Below are 21,331 nucleotides of genomic sequence, written 5' to 3' on the forward strand. Positions count from 1 at the left end.
TTTCTGCAATGCTAGAAGTTTGAGGACTGAAGGAAACCTGCAGTAGTGAAAGTTTGGAGAAGCATCTGGCTACGTCCCTTTAGCCAGACTTGAAATTATTACATCCTCCACTGAAGTCTGCTGGGGTCCTCCAGAAGTCTCAGCAGATGATGTGATCATTTCACCTCTGGCTGCAGAGCCAGAGCCAGACATTTCTCTGATCCCCACTACTCGCCACCAGGCATGGAATGCCTGGGGTGCGGTGTGTCTGAAGCAACTCTATGGTAGGTCCTGGTGTGGAGGAGGTGAAGAAAGGAAAACCAACCCACACATCAATAGATAAGAGACATATGCAGACATTAGCCTGATTTACACTAACAAGATGCCAGCTTCAAAGAATGAGTAAGATGGGAGAGACTGAGAGAAAAATTAGGATATCTTTTCCAGAACATGTAGCTAAAAAATCTGCTATATAGATATAAAATAATTTTAGAGATTTAGCACTATACTGTATATCACAGATGGAGAAGCTCTCAGAAAGCAAGAGGGAGCGTTTGCAGGTTTAAATCTCTTCCTGATTCCTGATTACTCTCCCACCACTTATCTAGACTTCATAGACCAACAAGGCTCCTTTTTTCAAAGGCACACAAGCCATAAGCAGCACACTTAAGTAGGTTTTTTTTTTTAATGGGATGGACTAGATTTGGTGTTTTGAATGGGGTGGGCGTTTGGGTTTAGAGAAATTCTGCTGCCACTTCTGGTTCTACACAGCCCCGGTCTCTAACAGCAAGTTCCCCTGCTGAACTATTGTGCTTACTGGACTGAAACATTGATTTGTTTCAACTGGTTAGGAAACCAACGTAAGCCTGACTGAAGACCTTATTAATAATAAACCAAAGTGAGGCCTTATATAAGGGACTCTCTACATCCTGGGTTCATTTTGATCTGCGCTCCCCTATCATTTCTCTGACAAAAGAGCTGCCATACAAAATAATTGCCCCCAGTTCTCAACACACTTGAGTCAGAAAAAGGTTGTAACCAAAATGTTTAACATCACTGGGTTTGGATACAACATGAAACATTGCCACAAGCAGACCAGTTTAAGTTGTCCAGCACAGCCTCCTGCAACTGGGATTTCCTGGCCATACATGCACAGATTTACTTCTTTCCCATCCTCTGCACTGGAGGCACCACTTATCTTCTGCCAATGGTGACAGCTCAGATATAACAGAGCCTCACAGAGATGGCTCCTGCCACTGTGGTGTTACTGAAATCCTGATTTTTCTGAAAAGGCCCCTCCCGGCAAGATCATTGTTTTAAGGTCATGCATAAAGAATCAGGATCCAGGGCTTGTCAAAAGCTGCAGAAGCCCTGAAGAAACAGGGCAAACTGCACACTCTTGAGAGTAAATCAAATTTTAAAATGAATATATGTGGGAGGCAGGAAGATGATGGTAGAGTGAGCCAAAAGACTAAGGAAACAGTTACCTAAAGGGGACACACTACTGAATTTATCAGGAGGAAGCCATCGTCCACAGAGATTCACAAAAGTTATAATGGCCTGTTACAGACAGCCAAAATAAAGCTGCTTCAAGTCACAGTGGAGGTATGGTGTTTCAATGATGCATGCGTCCTAAGAGTCCAGAAGCCACACCAAAGCCACGCTCCAGTCCTTAGGGCTGGAGCATGGCTTTGGTGCAACTTCTGGACTCTTAGGAAGCATGATCATTGAAACACCATACCTCCACTGTGACTCGAAGCAGCTTTATTTTGGCTGTCTGTAACAGGCCAATGTCTTGCTTCTGGGGAGAATGGGATGGGAGGAAACAAATCATGCTACTTGTGATTTAACTGGATGTGCTTCAACATCTCATGATCTGGCTGCTGTACAGCTTTTAAGATAGATCAGAAAAAAAGGTAGGATTTAAATTTGGAGAAAGCTAATACAACGGGCTTAGTGTGTTCCATAAGCCAGGAAGTTGCTACTTCAAATTTACTTTTTGTCACAGCACACTGGTATTAGATCATTCAGCTGCTTCACCATCCCTGTCTTTGGCAAAGCTAGCACACAAAGTTATTGGAAAGACAAGAGAGGCAGTGTAGCACAGTGAAAGGAATTGTAGGGTTGCCATAATTCTCTACTATAAACTGGGACAAAATGTAGGACAAAATTTAAACCAAAATGTAGGACAATGGTAGGATAAAATTTAGCCCAAAATGTAGGACATTTAAGAAAAATGGAGGCCCTTAAATGTCCTACATTTTGGGATAAATATTATCCTACCATTGCCCTACATTTTGGTCTAAATTTTGTCCTACATTTTGTCCCAGTTTATAGTAGAGAATTATGGAAACCCTAAATTCAAGAGATTTGGGACTCCACAGTTCCAATTGTTCCCTGAGTTACAAATTCAAGCCTCTTTCTCTCAGCCTCAAAAAGTCAACATACAATATACTGGTCTTCTTTACAAGGTTATCTTAAAAACTACTGAGCAATATTTTGATTCTTGAGAGCACAGTATAATATTTTAGATTATTTCAAGTAGAAACCAAAAGAGAATTCATGTTTTCTCTTAGGGCCTGTTTTTCCTTCACCCCTTTAACTCTCTTATACACTCATTCTGACAGTTCACTTTGGCTGTCACCATAGACACTGTGTGCCTGAACTCAGCTGTTCCAGTAACCTTTATGTAGTATTCTCAGAGGCACAAGTGTAAAATACAAAATATAATTACAGAAGTTCAACAGACAGTTAAAATTCCTTATTTAACATATGAAAAACTTAACAAACTATCTTGCATTTCCCATCTCTCACTCCTAATCCTAACTATGGGGTGAAACAGACCACCCCAAAGGAGTAGCTTTGCGCTGCCCTTTGCTCGCCGGATCAGGGCTGCAGCAACCACATGCTGTGGCCCCAATCGAGCGTTTTTCCACTTCAAAAAGAAGTGGCAAAATGCTGCTCCTCTTTGGGGCGGGGAAAACTGCCTTTGCCACCACAGTGGCAGCTTTTCCATGTTTCTGCAGCGCAGTGTGTGCAAACGCCACACCACAGAAATGCTATGAAGCTGCCGCACGTGCGGTCAGCCGTTGCTGCTGTCTGAACATCATGCCCCCATGCCGCTACAACACCAGCTCTTTTTGCCAGTCTGTTCAACCCCTATTTGACCTGACTCTAACTAATCTGTCTCTGACCCTGTCTTAACATTTCTAAATCCTATTCCTAACTGACTGTTGTATCTTTTACTCTGACTCACTAATTTCAACCTAACCTTTTAAAAAAAAATCCCTTCAACTTCTCAGCCAATCACATCACTTCCCATATTCCATACCTTTACCCGTTCCAAAAAGATCACTTAACTTATTACAATGACTATACATTACATACATCTCTGTACCTTACCTTAATTTCTCTAATAAACAGGGCAACATTTTTAAACAAATCTAGCCTATCACAGCATTGTTCAAAAGAATAAGAAGAAATATGTCTTCTTTAAAAATATAGCCAACACACCAATGAATCCTTGTGATTGTGTTAAGAAAAGCATCCCATGATTGATGTGGCTTCATATGTTGCCCACTACAATATTACAATACTAGTTACCACCCCAGCCTCATGAGGGCACTCCTGGCCAGTTTATCACATCTTCTTTCTGGTTCCCAGCCAGCATCACACTACATTCCAGTAACTCCCTTCGCCATGCTACAAATGCTTCATCAGTGTCTTCAAAATGTGCCCTTTAAGAGGCTTTGGACTTCAGCTTTGGACTCTCAGAAGCCTCTGCCATGTTGCCCAATAGTCTGGGATTCTGGGAGCTGAAGTTCAAAATCCCTTAAATAGCACAGTTTGGGGACCACTATGCTACATTAACCTATTGCACCTGGAAGAAAGCAAAAACATCCCTCACCGGTTGCATGGTGCCCCCAGCAATGATCACAGCCCGACATTCCTTCAGAACCTTGGCAAAGTGCACTGCTGGATTCAACAGAAGAAACTTGAGGCTGCTGAGAGCTAGAGTACCTGGAAATGGAAATATCAACATATTAGGAGAGTTAGCAATGATAATTTCCCTAATACTACATTTTAAAAACAGTGAAGGGTGGCCAGATAGCACTTTCACTGCCTGTGGTCCTTTCTCAGATCGCATCTGGTTTCCATTAGACTGATTCTGCAGATTGTCAGCATACTAAGAGGAAAACTCAAAAAGAGAAGTTACTGGCAGGCACGTTTGCCACCTCTTAGTTACATTTTAGTGTTCTTATGTACTGTTTTTCATCACTTCATTACATTTAAGTCTTACTATTTTTTACAATGCCAATGCTTTTCATATTTCTCCAAAAAGGTATGAGGCACTATGATTTTTTTAATGGCTTTATACTCATTGGCTTTGACCTCCAGGAGAAAAATCGCAGCTGAGATTTATCTGCACCAACTGTAGTGATTTCCTTACTTACACATAACCAGCACCAACATGCATAGTACCTTGCCTGGTGAGGATTACTCTTCCATCTTGATTTGCATTTGTGAGTGCTGCTAGGAACCCCTCTATGTGCATCAGAGGAGATACCATTTTGGGCTGGTCGTTCTCAGCCTCTTCAGAGGAATCCTGTGGGATCCCTGTAGAGACAAAATTGGAAAACTTAGTCCTAGGTTTCCAGAATACTGAGCAAAGTGTTCAGAAGACCATTTTCATTTGGTCTTTAACATGAGACAGATGTAAAAGAGAAGTGGAATCTATATCCTTGCTGAGACAGCTTTTGTGTTTACATCATAGATCACAAATAATTACTTGAGTTTTACATGTAAAAATTCTTATTGGCTTGGCAAAATTGAATTATTTAGGCAAGGAAAAAAAAAACCCAAGCTGCTCCCATACTAACTGGCATTTTCATAGGCTTTTAAGACAGCTACAGCAAGCATCATTTTTCTGAGGAATGGAATCCACCCACAGCACCACCCTTGTGCATGTGAGCTCTTTCAAAGGAATGTACCTACGGTTCTGCTGCTTCCACTGAAAGGAAGGGGAGGAAGTTAAGCACAGGAAAAAGAGGTCCATGTATATAACAGAATTCCTCTGTCTATTAAAAAGTAACTGTCTCTCCTGTCCTCTTTCTTATAAACCAACTCCTTCCCAAACACCAATTTTCAGCCAACCTCACCTTCCTTCCCTTGTCTCTTATTCAAGATTTCCAGGAAATTCTGCAAGCCAACCATCTTCTGGTCTGCTGTTCTTATTTTCAGTGCTCCAGATGCTCCATATTTTTCCACAAACCCAAATAACTGTCCAAAAGAGGAAAAACAAAAATCAGTATTAGATCCTACTGTTTCCCTAGGAGAATCCTACAGCTGAAAAATATTACATTTGAACTCAGTGCATCATGTCCTTTTACAGAATCTCATAGTTTTCATGGCCTATCCTTCACAGCAATACTAGAGCCACAGTAGCTCAATGGACAGAGATGGGGAATCGTTTGTCTATCAGATATTGGGACTTCAACTCTCCAAAGCATCAACCAATATGGCTAAGAGTAAGAGATAGTGAAGGTGTTGTGAAAAATTTTGCCAGTTAAAAATTACTCATGCATGTCATACAAAAAGACAAATTCAAACTAAATATCTGAACAATAAATGGATAGGCACTATAAACTAATATTAAACCAAACAAAATTTCAAACATTTTAAATTAGCATCAAAAGGCTACAAAGGATTTTTTAAAGGATTGTTGAGCAATGGATAAATGCCTTCATCCACTCATTGAGCACTCCCCCTAAGTTCTCCCTTCTTTGTATTTAGTGATGTCATTGTGATATAGTTTTGGAAGTACTGTATTTACCCTAAAACTTCAGTAGTATCAGTATTGGGGTAAATGTGATTGCCTACACTGTTTTATACTTCTACATTCATTAAGGGTTTCCTAATTGGTTGGAATTACACTGAAAATTAGAAAGATATCCATAAAACAAATGAGAAGAAAACGACAGCAGACATAGAAACAAATGTCAGCAAACAATTTAAAAATGAATATTTTCATTGTTATGGATTGTCCAAGATGTAGCCTTCACCAATCTGAATGTACAAACAGAAAGACATTCTATTCTGCAACAATATGCATGTTGTACATAGAACTTTATATACTCTCTGCATGATCTTAAATATCACAATTTCCTTTCCAAGAAGATAAACAAAACAGAGAAAGATTTTTGGTCTGGAAGGGGGTAGAAACAAGCTTGAAAGTGTTGTGGAAATGTCTAGCAGCATTTAAAAGGCAAGCTTTGGGTCAGGCAAGCCAGGTTTGTTTGATAAAAGGAAGCAGGGACAGTTACCTTCCGGCTGATCAGGCTTTTCTCACAGTAGTGCTGAACCTGGCAAAAGGAGAAGGAACATGAGGAAAAGTTATTTGTTTTGTCAGTTTAGCTTCTTCAGTGTGACTGTCCCAATTGTCTGTTAATTGCACTAGCAGAGGATTGACTTGCACTTCATGCTAAGGGTGCTTCTTACCTTTGGGGCAGGGATGAGCCAATTTGGAGTACACAAGTGCCATTTCCCACCCACACCTTGGAAATGGGGAGGGTTATAAACACTTCCTGTCTTTTAAAGATAACTGAGGCCCTTCCACACTGCACAATCATACTGCTATAGAATCCTATAGAATCTTGGGATTTGTAATAAGGCACTAGAACTTTCTGGCTGATATTTCTAAATTTCCCTCCCTAAACTGTAAATCCCAAAAGTCTATATAATGAAGGCATGGCAATTAAAAGTGGAATCAGTGTAATGACTGTGTAGTTTGAAGGGGTCCCTGAGCATGTTGAGGAGATATTTTAAAGGAGAATCACAGGGGAGGGTATTTTGGGAAGAGGTCAAAGAAGATACACGCAGCCACATGATTTTCATCACAACCATGGCAATGGTAAAATGATAACTCCTAAATTACTAATACTGGGCTCTTCCAAAACAGGAAGCTCTTGGCCAGTGCTAAGCAACTCTCACTCCCTTATAATGTCTAGGGGAATTAAGTAAGTATCTGTCGCTTCAACTTTTAATTTGCTCGAAGAGATGAGAATGAGAACTGAAAGCCATCTCTGAATCACCTCTCTGACATTTGAGCCTGAGGCCTAGATTTAAACACACAGAATGGTGACTAAAATGGGAGACCCCTGAGGTGAAAGAATAGAATGTGCATACTATGAACATGGAAGTACATTTATGAATATTTCCTTACATAAAAGCACTTAACTGCTAGGGAAAAAATAAAGCAGGCTTAGCTTGAACTTTCTTTCTGATGTGCCAAGTCTTCTTGAAAGGAACTTTGCATGTGTAAGCATTAAAACATTTTCACCCAAATTGTACTAATCAAAGGTGGAAAGGATCTTGTAGTCTCAAAGGTGCAAAAGATCCCTTTACATACTGATCAAGACTAACACAGCTATGTCTCTGAATTCTATCATTATGTAGGTAGAAATTGCAGTTTATTCTGCCATCACATTCTAGCACATATTTAGATCAGGCTGTGTAGATACAGACAAAATGGTTAAGTAAAATGAAAAACAAGTTCATCTGCAAAATTAAGACAAAATGGGGGTTCCATGTTTTAGCCTAGGGGGGCCCTGAGTCTAGAAAGCGAAAGACCACTGGTTTAAACAGGGGGGAAAACATGTAGGGCCAATATAGTTGAAACATCCAAAATGTCTAATTTAGGAAGTGGATGGCTCAAGATAGGCGTAGGGAAAACGAGCCCCTTCAAAAGTTTTGGACTACAGCTGTGATCATCTCTGACCATAAATCATATTGACAGACTGATAAGAGTTGATGTCCAAAAGGACTTGGAGGTCACCAGCCTATCTACCCTTACCTTCATCCGAACAGTTTTTCCTCCTGGTCAAAATAAAAATTGTGGGACAGTGACACTAGAATATTTTGTGTGTAAGAAGATACAATAAGAAAAGGAACACAAATCAGAACAAGTATCTCCTGATGTGTTTGGAGGAGAAGAGGAGCTACTCTGTCCAGAGTAGGGGCATGAGTACTTAACTCCACCACTGTTTCTGTTAGCAAACTTCAAACTTTGATGCAAGGCAAGCAATTCCTTACTTTGAAGAGGTTGATATTGTCAATCTGACACTGGAAGAGGAAGTCATTGATAGATTTCAGCTCCACTCCTAAGAAAGAAAGGATAGTCATTAAATACTGCATATAGATATATATTTCTTATTCCCAGCTAGATATTTAACCGTCTGGCCAAACTGTGTCATTTTGCACAATGGAGGCAATCAGATGTCTAACCTACCTGCCTCTGAGATGTTCTGTGTGTTGGGGTTTTGATTTATATTTCCTATAGAACATAAAGAAGAAATCATAAATCAAACATACTGAATCAACATAGCTTTTCCAAAATAATTCTAATGAAGCAGCCAATGCATTACGCTGCATCCTTAGTATACTGTACTTCCTAGACCTAGGGTCCCCAACATACTGTCTGTGGGCAACTAACATATCTCCAGACAACTCTCTTGGTGCCTATGGCTCTCTGATTCTCATAAGTCTTTGTAATTAATTAAAAAGAACTGGGGGGCTGCAAAGGGAAATACCAGCCTCCAGTGACATGGAGAACTGCAATCATTCTTAAAAAATTAAAATAGTCAGTCACTTTAACCCAGAGCTTTGATTTGAATAATGTTCAACTACCCTGGAAAAAAAACAAGACACATCTTGAGATGGTGGCAAGTATCGTGGGGGATTGAGGAATGTCATGGAGTAAGGGGTGTTTTTCGTGAACAGGGGCAGGATGTATGTGTTGCTCTGTGTGTGTGTGTGTGTGTGTGTGTGTGTGTAAGAAAGAGAGAGGGCAGGAGGGATGTGCTATCTAGTTAATTTTAGAATGGTGCATGTTTGGCCTTTTTTTAGGCTTTGCAGTTTCTCTGATCATTAAGAGTTTGTAGTAAAAAAAAATGAGGGTTAGGTTTCATGAGGGCGAATGTGTGATTTAGCATACATACTCCACCACTGCTTTGCACTTCGCTTCTTTGCCAAGTTACCTGTGCCTGAGCCTCGTCAATTTACCTTCTGTAAAACGAGGTCTGGATCAGAAAGTTTCTCAGAAGAGTGGCTTGGTCTTCTGTCGGGTTTCTTGGGCAAATTATTTCTTTTGGCTTCGATAGTCTGCCTTCTGGATAACGATTTTTTATTTTTATTTTTGGACTGGCTGTGTCCACTATGGAATCTATTTTGTGAACAAGAAATCTCATCGCCACCATAGCACTCACATACAGTATTTTGTGAGCGCTCCTATGACATCCTCACAGATCCAAATGTGTTCTTTCCTAGAAGGTATGCCTTCACTGAAGATTATGTTATTTTTCAGTGGGTCTATAATTTAAGCAGCCAGCCAACAGTTGCACAACTGAGGCTGAGCTGCAGCAGTCTTCTCACTTTCTCTTTAAGGCTGTTCTTTAGAAGGAATCTTTTTTTTTTCTCTCTACACCGTTTATTCAAGGCTCTATCTCCACAAAATACAGATTCTAATTTGCTTCCTAATTTGAAAAGTTTACTGCATTTGTACAAACATTTAAAAAATTCAACAAGCAATTTGGAGTGTAATTACATTAAGCTGGTAGCATGTTCAGTAAAGTTAACATAATTTACATGGCACATCTCCAAGATAAAAGTGTACACCTGAGGAAAAATATGAGAAACAAGAAAAGCAGTGATTTTTTCCCCTTGCTTTCTTAGAATTTTGTACCTTCTGTTTATTCAATGAACTTTAAATCTGTTTTCTCCTTCAAACCAACCTGTTTTGAGAGTTCTACTCAGCCCTGCTGGGTATTACAAAATTCAATGTTCTTCCTTACTCATATATGGGGCAATGAAGATTCCTAGAATGATAGGTACCCTTGCGGTCCATATAATGTTGAGAAATTACTTAAACTTGGAGCAAAGCCACAATACTTTATAGTATGATTTGACTTCATAGCTAAATTATATGACATTTCAGTGGGGAAAAAAAGAGTGGTGGCAGGAACATATTCATACCTAGGCAGAACTAAACTCTTCTTACCTCCTAGAACAGCCACAAACCTCTCCAGCAAAAATAGAATCTGCTTAATGTACATCAAATTCTTTGCCTTTAGTCGTTTCCTATGAAAGAGATCAGATGTTTTATGAATTCATGCAATAACTTAGCTAATTTGGGTTCAACCTTGTAACTTGGAAATGTATGGAGGAGATTATGGCATGGTGGTGAACAAACAATGCACAGAGTCAAATATGTTGGTGTTTTATTATCCCTGGTATAAGAGAGCATGTAGGAGCAGTATTAAACCTATTGGTACAAAACACTGTATATATCATAGTAGTTATAATGAGCCTGAAGAAAGAGGCTCCTCCCTCCCTAACTGTCATCGTTCGGTCTCTGAGGGAGAGAGAAGGCTGGCCCAGTACCATCAGGGGCTAGCCTGAAGAAAGAGGCTCCTCCCTCCCTAACTGTCATCGTTTGGCCTCTGAGGGAGAGAGAAGGCTGGCCCAGTACCATCAGGGGCTAGCCTGAAGACAGAGGCTCCTCCCTCCCTAACTGTCATCTTTCGGCCTCTGAGGGAGAGAAGGCTGGCCCAGTACCATCAGGGTCTAGCCTGAAGACAGAGGCTCCTCCCTCCCTAACTGACATCGTTCGGCCTCTGAGGGAGAGAGAAGGCTGGCCCAGTACCATCAGGGGCTAGCCTGAAGACAGAGGCTCCTCCCTTCCTAACTGCCCGCCCGCCCACTTTCCACCTGGGCAGGAGCGGCCCAGAGAGACTCTTCCTTGCCGCCGGAGCGGCGTTTCTCCAGGGGGAGGGGCCGGTGAGAGCAGCCTCCATAAAGCCGGCTCGCCGGCTCCCCCGAAGAGGACGCCGCCTTCCCGTTTCCCCCCGGGCAGGAGCAGCCCAGAGGACTCTGTTTTGCCGCTGGAGCAGCGTTGCTCAAGGGGGAGGGTCCGTGGGAGCGGCCTCTTTAAGCCGGCTCGCCGGCTCCCCTGCAGAGCTCTCCGCTCACGCCCCTATACCATCAGGGAGGAGTGCCAAGGACAATTGCCTGGTGCCGCCGTTGTGGACTTTCTGGAGGGAGGGAGATTGAGGAGAGGGGTGTAGCTAGTATTGTCAGGAGTTTGTTGGAATGGTTTGTAATTGGCTTGGTGAGGGAGAGGGAGGTGCGGCTTTGTTAAGAGGGGCTCCCATTGGAGTAGTGTGGGGCAAGGGGAGATATAGCGGTAGGAGAGTGGAGTTGTATCGTAAGGGAAGGCGGGATTTTGATTTTTTAATCTGTGATCTGTATTGTATTATATCTGTAATCTGTACTGTATCGTATTTTCATTTTGTTTTGTAAACCGCCGTGATCATAGGAACGGCGGTATATAAATAAAATTTCAATCAATCAATCAATCAATCAATCAACTATGAGCCAAATAGCCAGAGTGCATACCTTGTCTCAGTCACAGAGCCACTGGCTATGTTTAAACATAACAAAAAAATGTGATTTGCAATGTTAAGGATAAGCAGCTTCTTGGACTTGCACATTCTTCTTCCTGCATATTGTTTTTCCTACACATTCAACAGGAAAAGTTTAGAAGCCTTTTAGTAACAAATAGAAGCTTACCACTACACTCAAACAAAGCATGGTATGCCTTGTGGGCAAATCAAGACCTCAAACTGTGAATATCCTTACCTATATCGCTCCAAGTACTGCGACAGCTGGGAATGGGCACAGCATAGCTATAATGGAAATAAAATATAAGAAAATCAGAAGAGTCCTAACAGATAAGACCAATGGCCTATCTAGACATACATTCTATTCTCCAAACACCTTAATGGGAAGTCCTCTAATAGAACATGACCACAACAGCAACCTCCCATTTATGTTCCCAAGCAATTGTTATTGAGAGGCATATTGGTCAATACTGGAGAAAATATACAGCAATCATGACTAGTAGCCATTGACAGCCCTATCCTCATTGAAAATCCAGACATTAAAAATGGCTTGAAAACACTTCATGGAAATCTGAAGTCCCCATTGAATACCACACATATCACTCCCAATATGAGCTGGCCCAAGTTCTAAGATCCTCATTGGAAGACCTTCTCTTAGTCCCATCACCAGCACAGACACATATGGTGAAGTCACAGGAGACAGCCTTCTCAGTGGCTCTTCCCGGGCAGTGGAACTCCCTTCCACAGGATGTCTGATTAGTCTCCTCCCTGCTCTTTTTCTGATAGCAGGTTAATATGTTCTTATTTAGGCAGGCCTTTGATTGATTTTATTTATCATATGGTGGAACATGATTTCTAGTAGTATAGTATGCTTTTCTACTGTATGTTTTAATTATGCTTTTAAAATATTTTAAATTGTTTTTAACTATCTGCTTCCAATAGTATTGTTGTTTAATTTTTTAAAAACTTTTGTATGTAACATTAGTTGCCTTGGGTGCCTTGGTGGAAGAAAGGTGGGATTCAAATTGAATAAATAAATAAAAATAAAGCAGAGTCCTTCAAGACCAACTCACCTGAGATCCGCTAACCTGGGCACTGTAGATGCAGGTGATGGTATCAATCAGGTTGTGGGCTTCATCAATGATCACAACCTGATCCTTCAATTTGATCCCAGATGCAGTTCTAGTAGCTTCATGCAAAAGCATCTGATACGGCAATACCACCAGCTGCAGGATGGACACACACTTTTATAAGAGAGGTCTGTCAATCTTTTACTAGGTACTGTATTTACAAAACAGGTATTTGGGGCAAAGGAGAATAAGGGATAATTTGTTGTTATTGTTAACCACCCTTGAGTTGTTCCTGACTCACAGCAATCCTTTTTCTGAACTGTTGGAAGACATGCCATTCACTGCAAAAACAGTCACTTTTTAAAAAAGTAACTTCATTCCTCATTACAATAACACACTACAGACATCATACCCTGAAATCACAGCCTCTAATTAAAACTTGTTTTTCTCACCTGTCAAAAACTGCCTCCCACTAATTAGGTAATTCTAGTAGTTAATGTTTGTAGCCTCATTCTGAACATTTGAAATCTGTTTCCTCCTTCAACCCACCCTATGTGAACTGCAATGTCAGTGACCTGGAGATATGCTTAAAACTCATCATTTCAGATGTCATATTTGAAGTAAGAATTCAAGGCTACAGTAAAAGAATATAAGCATGAAGCTGTTTTCAGATAGCAGAGGCCTACATTCCTTCAAGACTAAAACACTAGTTACCCACCTGAGCAGCTGGGATGGCATATCGGCTTCCATAGTATGGACACGCCTTCATTTCCTTCCCCAGAGTCACCAGCTGCTCTATATCTTTCACCTGGACCAGAACTTCATCCCGAAGAAGTTGCATGTGCTCAAAGGAGTAAAATGGACACACTGTACGGCTTATACGCCTCTTTTTTCCTTCAGTCTCCTCTCCTATGCTCTTCTTTTCTGAAGACAAAATGAAAGAAAAGCTGTGAGCCAAAGAGAATTAAATGTTAATATTAATGTACCATGAGATCTATGCATGTTGGCACTCTCTAGACTGCAGCCTTCTTCACACATACCATCCAGGTCTTTTGGACTACAGCTCACTTTAGTTCCAGCCACTATGGACAAGAGTCACAAACAATTCACACTGTAGGACAAAACTCTAGCACAGAATAATGTAGCAGAAGACAAATCTGCCCCAACCTAAGCTCATACAGCTGCAAGGGAAGGAGAGAGTGGCACAAAGTAAACAAAAGAAGAACACTTATCTAGGTCTACATTTCTATCTGGACTTTCTACATTCAACAGCAACAAAAACTCTAAATGAAACAATAAGAGACAAACAAACATTAGAAAATTAGGAAAACAACAAACAGAAAACATTAACTTAACAAGGACCCCAAAAAACAAGCAGTTATGAGATAATGCAATCCTCCCCCCCCCCCCCCTTTTTTTTTTGTGCAAGATATCCTCTGTCACCTCAAGAAAGCCCTGTTCCTCACACCCATTGACATTGCTTCCAATCAGTGGCGTTCCACACCAGTGTCACTCAGTGCGGGGAGCAGGCCTTCGCAGCACAGCTGAAACAGCCCGCTCCCAACTCCCCGCTCCATGCAGCTTTACTTCAGAGCAAAGTGGAGCAAGAACAGGTGGGTGCCAGGCCCTCTCCCTCCCTATCTCATGTGGCTTTACTCTAAAATAAAGCCACACAGGGCAGGGATGGGGGGTGCTAGGCCCTCTCCATCTGCCATGTGCTGTGGCCCATGGCAGGGAGATGAGGGGTGCTCACTGGATGTCACCTCCCCTTCTGTGGTCCACACACCCCTATGTCAAGAAAACGCAAAAATAACACAGTTCATCTTAAAGGCTCTCCCTATGGAGGAGTCTCATCTTAAAATATTTTAGTCCTAGGTTGGATTGCCTTTAAAAGCTCAGAGTGGACAAAGCCAAGAAAACAGAGCCATGAAGTTTGCTGATCCTAACACTTGGCCTTAACTTAGTCCACAGGATTGTTCTAGGAAGGAAATGGAATAGAGTATCCTGGATGAGGACACAGGCTGTCTGGAATCCGAGAACACTCTGCAATGCTACAGTTTGTTGCATTTCCCACATGTTTGTAAGAGAACATCCACCACTTTGGGATTGTACCATTTAAAACACTGTCCCCAGCAACCCAACAGGCCCTATTGTCGTACCATGTTTATTCTTCTGCATCTCCATACAACGATCATTGATGAACTGGACAGCTCCCAGATGCCTCACCTCCTCATTCACGCACAAGTTCTGAAACAGACAGACAAGGTAAAGCAAAGACCAGTCACAAAAACATAAGATTACATGTGTTTCTTTCTGTAGTCTCTGAATAGTGTTGGAAAATGGGAGAAAAGAACTGATCCTTTCCTGAGACCTCTACTTTTTATGCAGGGGCTCTCTAAGACCTGAAAATTGTCGTATATACTCAACTATAAGTCAACCTCATGTATAAGTCGATGGCAGGTTTTGGGACCAAAATTATAGATTTTAATATGACTCATGGATAAGTTGAGGGTAAAATTTAGGGGCATGTAACAAAGGATGTAAAGGATATAGCAAAGAAAAACTGTGCCAAATAACTTATAAAATTCCAGGAGGCATAATAACTATTTATACTTACACTAAAGGCTAGATGGATGAGAAATCAGAGGGGAGTCAGTACTTTCAGGTCTGATTACGCTCTTTACTTTCACCAGGAGATGGTTCCTTTTTAAATAAGAGTTAAAGTGCAGTACTTACATTGACCCGTGGATAAGTCGACTTGGTTTTTTGGGGTCAATTTTTTGACTAAAATTTCTAGACTTATACACGAGTATATACAGTATTTCAGGTGTATCTCAAAAGTAAAAAGGTTGGGAAAGGCTGGTCTGAAGAGAGCTAAAGCTTATTTATCACAGCAAATTCAAGAACAAGGTTTAACATCTGTAATGCCATAAGCATAACACACTAAAGATGCCATCCTGAATGGCTCAGTAATAGTGTAGCAGTTCTGCGTACAGTATAGCTAACCATTCAAGGAAAGGGGTAATCAGGAACCAATCTGCAATTGTGATGGTGGATCATCATGTGACACCAAAGCTGTCTCTTGATTTTATAAATCCCATCAGCATACTCCTCCCATCCTTCCAAACATGGCAAAACTTTGCTTTTACTTCCCACACAGAAATAGCTTTGCATCTTCTATCTGCATCTTTCCTGATGCACATATTTTTGTACACATTTTGCTCACACATGCATTTTTGTGCACTTCCTCACTGAGTAAAGTGTATGTCCATATTTTTCAACTGTATGTATTTTTAGCCACTTTGTTAAATGTACAGTGTGTATTTTATTTCTCTAATATGGACTGCAAGCCTCCTAAATATGACTCATATATGTATATGAATATATATACAAATACATGGCTCACGTGTGTGTGTGTGTATAAGCCTCATAAATATATGGCAAGGAGTACTTTGTCTTGCAGTGAGACTTAAGAGGTGCAAAATGGCTATCTTCATCAAGAATCCTTACTACTACTACTTCCTCCTCCTCCTCTTCCTCCTCTGCTTATCAACAACACGTTGTACATGGTACAGTGTACATGGGGCTTCATAAAAATCTCTCTCATCTACACAATCACTACTGTACATAATTCTGTCTAAAGGGAAATTTCAGCCCCTGCCCAGCTTCCTTGTGGGTTTACCTGCCTAGATCCCAAGGACACCAGCCGGATCTCTTTGCCAAATGGGCTCTTCTGAACTTCATGCACAAACTGAGCCAGCTGAGAATGTGTTCGGCTGCAGTAGTAAATCTGGAGGAAAGAAACAGGAAAGAATGGTGTGTTGGGATGCTATTCCTTTATAGGATTTGCATTCACTTTCACCTTGCTCCTGCAGTAAAACTGAAAACTATTTGCAGGGCATACTGAACTTCCAAGGAAATGACAACTCCTAGGGCTTGCCCAAACTCAGTACATTCCTGATGTATTACAACTACAGCTCCCAACATCCCCTGCAAGAATGACAGGAGTTGCAGCCAAGCACATCTGAAAAGCATGAGAAAATTGAGAGGCGGGGACTGTAAAATGCTTGGAGATGAGAGGTATATTCCAGTGTTATTACTGAAATAAAAAAAATGTATGCTTGTTAAGCTGCTGCTTATAACAACAGTTTATTTTATTCAGCTGATGTGTTTCATGTGTGAACACTTCTTCACAAGCTGTTGTTTTTTGTGTCACTTTCTTGTGTTACATCCAACCTTTGAGCATGCATAGCTGCTTAACAGCTTAAAAAACATAGAAATTGCAATAATAACATGAGAGTATACTTCTAATCTCCAAACATCTAAAGAGCACCATGTAGGGGGAAAGAAGCTCGCTAAAGAACAGTCTCTGCAATCTTTGAAAAATAGAGGAAAAGCACTTCCTCCCCTCACCTGAACTGGAATTCAGCAAATGAGGGTGACTATGGACTGAAGGAATGAATGGCTTGCATTTGCAACAGATTTTAATTGCATTAAAAAAAAAGCTCTAGTAACCATCTTCTACTATAAGAAAGGGACAGGTATAAATAAGATTAACTAATTAATGGCTGAAGGGATATCATGTGACTTCATTCCAAAATTTTGTCTAGTGGGTCTAGAATGTTTGCTTGAGAAAGCAACAGATGGCCTTTCCTTACCTTTGTCACATGTTCCTCCTCTATATCATCATCATCATCATCATCATCATCATCAGCTTTACTTATCCTAAGGAGTGAAAACAGAAAGGTGATTTCTTTTCAGTAGCCCCAGAACATTTGTCATATAAACAGTACCAAAATCAAATCCTGAAAGGAGCAAGATGTTAAATAATGGAAAAACACCAACTGTATCAGAATGGTTTCTGTCCACATGCTATGCAGCACTGGTCCTCATCCTTGCTCCTTGTATCTTTGTCTGCAAATCCTATAATCTGCCACCTGGACATGTTCTTTCCCTCCAAATTACCACTTTTTAAGAGGAAAGATGTAGAGAGTTTTCACGCTCTGTATTCCAGATTCACCTGCTTCTGATTTCTGAAAGGGGTTTTTGGCCACAAAATATTTCCACATCCACACAGTTATGACAAAACAATCTGCATCATGTATGCTCAATAAGAACATACTAAACTCACAAGGAAGATGCCCCAGAGGCTACATCTCCACCAAGGGGAGATGGATGTTGCATTTCTTAGTGAGGAAGACGGGCAACTGGAGATTTAATAATATTCATTTCTAAGTGCACAGGTGTTCAAAAAATTATGTGTCTGCCCCAGCACCTACTGACTATCACCTGAAATGGCCAATTTGCATATTACATGCCTGTTTGACACATTATATGTCAAAACTATGAAGAAAATTAGAGCAGCCATGTATTTAAGAAAATACCTGGCTGCCTTTGCCAACCAGGAACACCAAGCAAGCAAGCAGGCTGATGGAAGCAAGAGTGAGCCATCCCTTTTCCATCAGCCTTGACAGTAGGCAATTTTAATTAGCCTGTGAATTTAGCAGGCTGAACTTCCATGCTGGCCATTAAAAAGAAGAAGCCTTCCCCTGGACAGCCAACTTGGAAACACAAGCAATGAGTTTTACACAAGCCCAAAGTATGTTGAGTCAAGTCCCAAGTCACATACCAAAAACAAGACAGTTCCCATTGCTAGAGATGTTTCCTATCCAGTCCCATCTTTCACTTCTGGTTCTGGCAATGGGGGGACTGAGGGGGGGGATTACCTTTTGGGAGGGCAGATTTATTTCACTATGAGGGCTGCTTGCTGCTGACCTTCAACCTAGCCCATTCCCTAGCCTAATGGAGGAAATTACACAGAAAACTTTCCATGATAAAAGCTGGACCAAACTTTCTAAAAAGCCTCCACTGAAGGTGATTCCAGTCCACCACCACCCCCAACCAGCTTAATCCCTTGCTTGAACGTATTTTGGCCATTTTTACCTGTTTCCCACTTTCTTCTCCTCATCACTCTCATACTCTGCAAGGATCAGGTCTTCCTCACTCTGATCCAATGGCTCCAAAGCACTTGAGTCACTTGGGTTAGCCAAGATGTCCCTACTGAGCTGGAGCAGCTGTTCCATCTCCTTCTCCTCAGTTCTCTGGAAAGAAATACAACAAAATTGTCATTTGCACCAAGGCAGCAGATTTGCCATCCTAAAAAGCAGGATGGAGAACACCTGGACGGCCTAACATTTTGGATAATAACTCCCACAACCTTTTACCAGTAACCAGGCTGCCAGGAACTTCTAGTATAATTTCAATACATCTAGAGGAGGCTTTCTTGACATTTTTGATAAGCAGCATACGAATTTACTTGTAACTTGCTACTATAGGGTCACTTCCTCTTTTTAACAAGGTCTCTCCAAGGCCTAAAATGCCCCAGGGGTGGTCTACAAAATGTGGTGGAAATGCCCCCACACCCCCTAGAGCCCATTTTAAAAAAATAATGCTTATCATTTTGTTTATTGACAAAAAATGTCTCCTGGAGATCACTTGTGCCTTACAGTCCGCATGTTTCCACCCCTGAGGATGAAACAACCCCTACCTCTGGTATACAGAAAGGCTTGTGAGCACCTTTCTACCTATTAACCACTAAATTTTCAATCACTATTCCAAGAGCAGTGTCGTTTTACCTAAAGTTTTGTGTTTGTGTGTGTACGTTTGCTTCTACGAGCCTAGGAGTTTCCTCAAGCGTACCAGTATCTCATTTTTGTGAGCTGATGGTGCCAAATTGGATTGGCAATCTGAGAATAAATTAACTCCTAGAAACAAGACGTATATTGTTTCTATGGAGAAGCAACTCCGTAGGAAGGTTTCATCTTCTTCTTCCCACATTGCAGTCTAAATAGCTCACCTTTCTTTTAGACATGTATTTCAGCTGCACATTGTGACGAATTTGCTCCAGACGTTCTTCTCGCTTCTTCCTCCTGATTTGCTCTTCCTAAAAAAATAATAAACTCAAATGATAGTAGTAAAATACAATCACATGCAAGTTCTCAAAAAGAACACAAGAAGCAGCTACAGCTTCTATGACCACTGTGATTTCTAGCCTTCATAAACTGCATAGGTTTTTTAATCTAAATCTAATACAGTGGTACCTCGGGATACGAAATACCCAGGTTACGAATTTTTCAGGATATGAAAAAATCCCATAGGGATTTATTGTTTCGGGTTACGAAAGTTTTTTCGGGTTACGAAAAAACTCCGGCGCTATTTTAAATGGAGCCGCGGCAGAGCCGCGGCTTTTTTCCCCATTAGCGCCTATGGGTTTTCGGCTTACGAAGGCTTTTCGGGTTACGAAAGCGGCCGCGGAACGAATTATTTTCGTAACCCGAGGCACCACTGTACATACATTTATGAAGCAGCAGCTACTATGCAGGCTAAAAACAAAGAAATAGCATATAATTTTTGGCAAGCTACCCCACAAACATTTCATGATAGGAGCTGCAGTCCAAGAACATCTGGAACACCACAACTGACCCAACCCATGTTCAGAGATTTTCCATAGCAATGTGTAAAACAGGAAGGCCTAACACACATCTTGTTCCTTTCTCTTCCTTCCCCATCCTGTCTCTTGTGTAATTTTGTTTTCTTCTGTTGTTCAATGGCAAGATATGTGAATGAATTATACATAGCAGAATTAATCCTAATTATAACTATATTGCTGAGAGTAGGGAGGGATGAGGAAAGCGTAAGTTACAGATATAATCATAAAATTATTCTACCTTTAAATTTTTAAAAAAATCTTCTTTAAGCAGGAATAGCCAACCTCCCAGGTTGGGGTCACCTGCATCATCCCTCCCAGAATTCACCAGGGGCACAGCCTCTAACCATTGCTACTGAAAAAAAAGTGCTAACAGTATTTCAAACTATGGCCTGTTACAGACAGCCAAAATAAAGCTGCTTCGAGTCACAGTGGAGGTATGGTGTTTCAATGATGCATGTGTCCTCGGAGTCCAGGAGCCACACCAAAGCCACGCTCCAGTCCTTAGGGCTGGAGCGTGGCTTTGGTGTGGCTTCTGGACTCTGAGGACACATGCATCATTGAAACACCATACCTCCACTGTGACTCGAAGCAGCTTTATTTTGGCTGTCTGTAACAGGCCAATGACAATTTTTCTGGTCCTTGCTATCATCCAAGTTCCAACAATTCTGCTGGTAGAAATGGGGTGAGCAAGGAAAGACATGTGATACATTCCCCACCTCTGTTTTAAAAAGACAGCAAGTATAATCAGTGAAAGAGTTGTGCTATTGTAAATGGATGTGGTAGAAAACGACTGAGGCTACAAAGGTAACAGCTACAAAATAGTTTCTTTCTGTTTACACTTTGCAGTTCACCATCTTGGTTAGTCCTAGTCTGCTCCACAAGTACCATATTTTTTTACCTTCAGCTTCTGTGCCATTTCTCGCTCTTCTTTTTTTTGCACAAATTGAGTTATCCAATCTGGCTCCCCAGTTGACAGCTGGCTGGCTGCAAACTCTGTGCTGCCTTTCTCACACTGTTTGTTTGTATCCTTCCCATTAATTTCACCTGCCAGTACCCGAGCCTCTTCCTGCCTCTTTTTCTCTTCCAAGTCTCGGAGCCAAGAAAGAGCTCCACAAATAAGACTCAAAGATTTTCCCTGAAATAAAGAAGAAACACATGCAGTTAAATTTAGATACAGGAGTAGAATAAAATTACTACAAACCCAAATAAATTCAACAATTTCTAATATACTATATGTATGTGGAATGATTATGTGTTTCATTCTGTTCTCATACTCAAGACAAATTCCTGGGTTAATAACTGATATTCTATATTGGGGGGGGGGGGTACTAGGGTAT

General features: G+C 41.1%; 1 protein-coding gene across 6 annotated transcripts in view; it reads right to left on the reverse strand.

The window, feature by feature from the left end:
• DDX11 (DEAD/H-box helicase 11) overlaps positions 1–21,331 on the reverse strand; it is a 72,190-nt gene that overhangs the window by 12,839 nt on the left and 38,020 nt on the right. For all 6 annotated transcript variants that reach the window (XM_042468073.1, XM_042468072.1, XM_042468071.1 and 3 more), the window contains exons 3-18: positions 20,893–21,129; positions 19,362–19,448; positions 18,449–18,606; positions 17,164–17,230; positions 16,188–16,295; positions 14,665–14,752; positions 13,224–13,429; positions 12,509–12,661; positions 11,674–11,720; positions 10,034–10,113; positions 8,267–8,311; positions 8,071–8,138; positions 6,303–6,341; positions 5,139–5,259; positions 4,462–4,596; positions 3,887–3,999 (exon numbers count right to left, since the gene is read on the reverse strand). In XM_042468073.1, the coding sequence (XP_042324007.1) occupies positions 3,887–3,999; positions 4,462–4,596; positions 5,139–5,259; positions 6,303–6,341; positions 8,071–8,138; positions 8,267–8,311; positions 10,034–10,113; positions 11,674–11,720; positions 12,509–12,661; positions 13,224–13,429; positions 14,665–14,752; positions 16,188–16,295; positions 17,164–17,230; positions 18,449–18,606; positions 19,362–19,448; positions 20,893–21,129 (1,752 nt within the window). The remainder of the gene's footprint in view (positions 1–3,886; positions 4,000–4,461; positions 4,597–5,138; positions 5,260–6,302; positions 6,342–8,070; positions 8,139–8,266; positions 8,312–10,033; positions 10,114–11,673; positions 11,721–12,508; positions 12,662–13,223; positions 13,430–14,664; positions 14,753–16,187; positions 16,296–17,163; positions 17,231–18,448; positions 18,607–19,361; positions 19,449–20,892; positions 21,130–21,331) is intronic.

This window comes from Sceloporus undulatus, chromosome 5 (genome assembly GCF_019175285.1).
Source record: "Sceloporus undulatus isolate JIND9_A2432 ecotype Alabama chromosome 5, SceUnd_v1.1, whole genome shotgun sequence".
Taxonomy (NCBI): Eukaryota; Metazoa; Chordata; class Lepidosauria; order Squamata; family Phrynosomatidae; genus Sceloporus; species Sceloporus undulatus.